Below are 6,514 nucleotides of genomic sequence, written 5' to 3' on the forward strand. Positions count from 1 at the left end.
AATCTCTCTCTCTAAGCCAATCACTGAATCAAAAAATGGTCTAAGCACACCATCGATACAGCGGGGAAAAAATCTTTCCCTCTTTACTTGTATGGGACCTCCCATACCTAGCTCCACCACAACTAGCTCGGAATGGTATAAGAGGAAACCTGTTGGAATGGTTTAAATCATACTTGCACAACCGATATCAAACTGTCACAATAAATGGGTATCAATCTGACAAACAACTGGTGTCGTCAGGAGTAGTTCAAGGATCGATATTAGGTCCCCTTCAGTATGCACTGTTTATTAATGAAATAGATCACTGCTTCCAAAACTGTCAAATTCTATTATTTGCTGACGACCTCAAAATTTTTAAAATTATTGAATCTGAGGATGACTGTTTGGAAATTCAAGAAGATCTAGATAGATTTGATGAATTTTGTTCAGCCAATAAACTTCAATTAGCACACCACAAATGTCAACAAATATCCTTTACTCGCAACAAAAAGGTAATAAGACAATCTTATAACATCGGTGGTCACCTGCTCCAAAAAGTATCCTCAATACGCGACTTAGGAGTAAATCTGGACGAAAAGCTCGTATTGAGCGATCACATCAATAATGTGTGCACCAAAGCTTACCAGATGTTGGGCTTTGTGTTACGTGTAAGTAAAAACTTTAAAAACCCAGGCACTTTAATGACTCTATATAAAACCTTAGTTCGTTCCCAACTAGAATATGCATCAATAATCTGGAATCCATTCTATAATATTTATTCTGATATGCTAGAAAAAATTCAGAAAAAATCACTAAAATCTATTCACTACAAACTTACAAAAACTAAAATGAGTTATGAAAACCTACTAAAACACTATAAAATACTAACTTTAAAATCAAGACGTCTTATTAATGATGAAGCAATACTTTATAATATAGTTAATAATATTTATGACTGCCCGGACCTTACCAATAGCATTTATTACCAGGTACCTCGCTCAGCAACGACCCGCCGTCCCAACAAACTGTTGTATACAGAAGTCTCTCGTACCAATGCTGGACATCGAGCTCCTATTAACCGGATATGCCAATCTCACAATGACAACTTTCTGTCAGTAGACTTGTTTAGCGTATCAAAAAATCGTTTAAAAAATATATTAAACGAACAATTATGCGGGTAACTCGTTATTTTGAAAAAAAAATTCTTTAAATTCTCATTTTGAAACTTAATTCTTTTTATAAATAAGTATTATATATTGTTATGTACCTACTTAAGACTGCAAACTTTTTACTGTATACAAAAATCTTTATTCCATTTGATTTATGTTGAGTGTGTAAATCCTTATCTTTGATCGAGTATCGTTAGTCTATTTACAAAAATATTATGTTCTTAGTGGTAAACATATAAGGTAATAGACTAGTTATAAGATTATGTTTAGCTGTTAAGTTTCATGGTGTCTATTTGTTCGCGACAATCGATAGATAGAGTAGATAACTCGCAAAGGTTCTGGAACATTCCATCACTTTCCAGTAGTTTCTAGAAAATTAAGTATGGATTCAATAGATCTACAATAGTCTGGAAGCTTCTAGAACAATAGTTAGGGAATGTTCCACAACGTCCGCGAACTTTCTAGATGCTAAGTTAGGTACTTATAGTTAGTAGATAAGTATGGATTGTTTATACCTACTTAGTAATAATAATAATAATAAAGAGTGTGACCTCGAGTATCTCTGGAACTTTCGGGAAGATCGCTCGCCGGCCTATATAAAGCGAGGTGTCCGGCGCAAATTAAGTTCAGTTTAATAGTAACAGTCAAACAGTAAGCATCAAGCTCGAACAGTGAACTTCTCCAGAGATCCTCGAAGTGAATAGTGATAGTAATACTGGTGTTTTCTTTTAAGATAGTACCATCCGGAATTGGTAATAGTTGTGAGTCGTGTCGAAGGGGCTCACATTTATGGTCCTTCGTGAAACCGGATTGGAAGTTAAGAAGATGCCTGTAACGAGGTCTCAGAAGTCGTACGCAGTGAAGAGGACTACGGACGAGACATCTGCCGTCTCCATGACGAGGTCTGCAGACGCAACGCAGTACGCATCGGCATCGGGTGCAACCACAGGAGGTACATCAGGTCCACAACCGCCGTCAGAGCCGACGACGGAGACGCTGCCCCCTCCATTGTTGCCACCCTGCGCTATAGTCGCCGGTGCCACAACTGCCGTTGCCCCCACCGCCGCAGTCAGCACTGAAGTTGATAGTGTCGAGTCAACATCGACGAAACAGGGAAGACTACGTCTTCCAAGTTCATCGCGCTCCACTGCTTCCAGTTCACGGCGAAAAGAATTAGCCCAGGCCCGCTTGGAAGCTCTTGAGAAACGAAAACGCGCGGCGGAAGCTAACGCTCAGGTGGCTATAATTGCCGCCAAAGCTAAAGCTGAGGCAGCTACATTTGACGCTGACTTGGCTGCAGCCAAGGTCGCCATGCTAGAGGAAGACTCGGAAGAGGAGCAGATAGAACCAGATGATGAAACCATAAAAGAAGCGCGCACGTCCGAGTGGGTTCGGAAAAGTACACTCGCAGTCACGTCACAAGACGTCGTCGCGTGCGAAGTCCCACCTGAACATGCGGGAAATGTTGTCGCCAGCAGAGTAACGCCTAATTCAGCAGGGAAAACAGTTGCCTGCCAAGTTCTGACTGAACCTGCAGGACCAGGATGCCATGCTGAACGAGCAGCCATAACCGAAGACCCAAGGAGCGTACACCATGCGCAAGAGAAGCCCACGAACGTTAGGGCAATCGAACCTGCTATTGTGAAACAGGACTACCAAGATCTTGCAGCTGCCATAGGCTCTGCTGTTGCTCGCTCCATACAGCCTATTAGTACAGTTTCTGCACGAATAGTGGAATTACCGAACTTTAATGGTGCATCATCGGATTGGTTGCCATTTAAAAGAGCCTTTGAAGAATCTGAGTACCAACTAAGTGAACAAGAGAATCTAGCAAGATTGCGTAAAAGTCTGCGTGGTCTTGCTAGAGACGCAGTGCACTGTCTATTTGTTGGGTCGACAACTGCGCGGGAAGTCATGGAGCTTTTAGAAGCCCGATTCGGCCGACCAGAAGCGATTGCCATAGCTGAATTGAATAAGCTGCGCAGCCTGCCGAAACTATCCGCCAACCCGAGTGACATCTGCGTATTCGCGTCAAAAGTTATAAATGTCACGGCCACTATACGGGCACTTGAGAATCCACAACATTTGTGTAACGCGGAAGTCGTGCGAACAGTCGTGGAAAAGATGCCGCCTGCCGTACAGTTCCAGTACTACAAGTTCAACAAAGAGCAACCTAAAGGCCAACCTAACCTCATCACGTTGGCTAACTTCTTTAAACTTATGACCAGTGAAGTTGGTGAATTCGCTCCAGCGGAAATTATAAGTGCTGAAGACCGGCGGGAGCCTCATTCGAGAAAACCACAGCGAAGTTATCACGTCACAGACACATCGATGGCTTCCAACACGCTTACTACGTGTCCGGTCTGCAAACAAGAGCACAGCATCACCGATTGCACCAAGATGAAGAAAGCCAGCGTACAAGAAAGATGGAACTTGGCCAAAACACACAAGCTGTGCTTCCGCTGTCTAAGAGTTCGACGGTTTCGGCACATTTGTAAGTTGAAGAGATGTGACATTAATGGGTGCCGATCTTCACATCATCCAATGTTGCATGATGATATTGCAAAAACAACGCACAGTGAAACAACGACCGTCAACGCTGTGACGACAACGAAGACAGTAGAAAAAGTGAACAATGTGTCAGGGCTGCTAAAGATTTTGCCAGTGCAAGTGTCGGGTCCAAAAGGCGTGGTTGACACCTTCGCCTTACTTGATGACGGTTCAACGTGCACCATAATAGAATCAGCAACCGCCGAGAAAATTGGTGCTGAGGGTCCAACAATGCCACTAATAGCTGAAGGAGTCGGTGGTGCACAGATACGAGCATGTGATTCAAGGAGAGTACGTTTTCATATAAGTGGTCGTAATACTGAACGACGAGAGATTACTGCGAGAACAATGGATAATCTAAATCTGTCACCACAAGCCGTTCCACGACGAGTCATCCAGGATTGTCCTCATCTGCAAGGTTTAGAAAGTCTGCTTCTTCATCAAAATGGGAAGCCGACAATCCTGGTGGGCCAAGATAACTGGGATTTGCTCCTAGCTCATGAACTTAGAAGCGGAGACAAAAGCCAACCGGTAGCCTCACGTACTGAACTAGGATGGGTCCTCCATGGAGTGAGTCAACTTAGATCTGCTGAAGAAGTGCATCGTATCTCTCACATACAGAATCATCAAGACGAAACTATGGAGGTAATGATGAAAGAACACTTTGCACTAGAATCCCTGGGAGTAGAACCTAAACGTTCCTACAACGACACAGATCGGCGTGCACTGCAGCTTCTCGAGGACAATACTAAGAGTCTACCGGCGGGAGGCTATGAAACCAGACTGCTGTGGAAAGATCTCGATTACAAACCACCTAATAACTACGAGTCAGCTTTAAGACGCCTTGAACTTTTAGAGAAAAAACTGGACAAAAATGCTGATTTGAAACGACGGTACAAAGCTCAACTGCAGGTATTGATAGACCAAGGCTACGCTGAACGTGCACCTGAAACAAAGCCTGAGAGATTATGGTACTTGCCTCATTTTCCGGTAATCAATCCGCAAAAACCTGAAAAACTACGCATAGTCCACGATGCTGCAGCTAAGACTCGAGGTATCAGTTTAAATGACATGCTCTTGTCTGGACCAGATATGCTCCAATCTCTACCGGGAGTATTGATGCGCTTACCGTAGCCGTAACGGCTGATATTAAAGATATGTTTCTACGGATTCAAGTGGTAGAAAACGATCGTGACATGCAACGATTTCTATGGAGAGATGATCGCAGAGAAGGAATGCCAGATGAATACCGTATGAAAAGTGTTATTTTTGGGGCCACGTCTTCACCATGCACAGCCATTTTCGTGAAAAACCACAACGCTGAAGAATTCAAGTCAATATATCCTGAAGCTTCAAGAGCAATCATAAGAAATCATTATGTTGATGATTTTTTGGCCAGTTTTAATGATGAAGACGAAGCAATGAAGACGTCATCACAAGTGGCTCAGATACACACTCAGGCAAATTATTTTTTACAACGCTGGGCATCAAATTCAGTGAAAGTTCTTGAAAAACTCGCACCTGGATGCAGCGGGAAGATAGTACATCTTGATCCTGAGAAAATACTGGGTATGATCTGGAACCCAGAGAAGGACACGCTTTCGTTCAATGTTAATCGGGCTAAGATTGCGGAAGATATCTTGAATGGAAGCCGAACTCCTACGAAACGAGAGGCCTTAAGGACAGTCATGTCTATATTTGACCCACTTGGCCTTGCAACTCCGATCACAGTACAAGCAAAGCGTATACTTCAAGACACGTGGAGATCCGGGATCAATTGGGATACAGAACTACAGCAAGCAGAAGCAGAGTCATGGCAAAAATGGATGGGACATGTACAATCGTTACCACTGTTGGCAATACCACGGTGTTACAAACAACTACATAGAGCCGCACATATCGAGTTGCACACGTTCGTCGATGCTAGTTCCACAGCCTACGCAGCTACAGTCTACTGGCGAGTTATAGATGAAAAAGGAGGAATCCATGTCTCACTGATTAATGGTAAGAGCCGAGTCGCACCGTTGAAGACCGTGTCTATTCCACGACTTGAACTTCAAGCTGCTGTATTGGGATGCCGACTTGCTCAGACATGTATAGACGAACACGACTTCAGTCCTGCACGCCGGGTGTACTGGTCCGATTCCCGGACAGTATTGGCATGGATACGCAATGGTCCGCGTATATACAAACCCTTCGTTGCACATAGAGTAGCTGAAATAGCCGAGTCAACGAAAACCAACGAGTGGCGATGGGTCTCAACCAAGGAAAACGTTGCCGACGATGCTACCAGGGAACCACCGTCTAGTTTCTCGTCACATCACCGCTGGTATCAAGGCCCCGAATTTCTATATCTACCTGAATCGGAATGGCCAAAAGAAGAAGAAGAAACTCCTCCAGCGGAAACAATAGAAGAAGAGCGGGTACACGTCTTAGCGTCAGCAGCTAAACTGAAAGAATCCCTTCCGCTAGAAACTAATTTCTCCAGTTGGTTACGCCTGCAACGAGCAACAGCCCGAGTGTTGCAATTCATAGAGTTACTACGAAAAAAGGAAACATGCGCTGTAGCTCGAAAACGTACGAAGAAAATTGAAAGAGATGACCCAACTTGGCAAAATATAAAAGCTTCATCAAAAACACAACCACCGACTAAGTATAGAATGAGAAATCTGAAATTAATACCGATTCCAGCTGACATTATGAATCGTGCAGAGCAAATATGGGTACGCGCACAACAAGAAGAGGTTTTCTCCGAAGAAATAGAAATGCTGCGCAAAGAGAAAAACCCATCGTCGTCCAGTCGTCTACGCCTGCTA

At 43.6% G+C, this 6,514-nt stretch overlaps 1 protein-coding gene across 1 annotated transcript; it reads left to right on the forward strand.

Moving 5' to 3' along the window:
* Positions 1 to 1,973: 1,973 nt before the first annotated feature.
* Positions 1,974 to 4,832, forward strand: LOC125490208. The gene has a single exon (XM_048628684.1). The coding sequence runs from the start codon at positions 1,974 to 1,976 to the stop codon at positions 4,830 to 4,832; it is 2,859 nt and encodes a 952-aa protein (XP_048484641.1).
* Positions 4,833 to 6,514: the final 1,682 nt, after the last annotated feature.

This window comes from Plutella xylostella, chromosome 21 (genome assembly GCF_932276165.1).
Source record: "Plutella xylostella chromosome 21, ilPluXylo3.1, whole genome shotgun sequence".
NCBI lineage: Eukaryota > Metazoa > Arthropoda > Insecta > Lepidoptera > Plutellidae > Plutella > Plutella xylostella.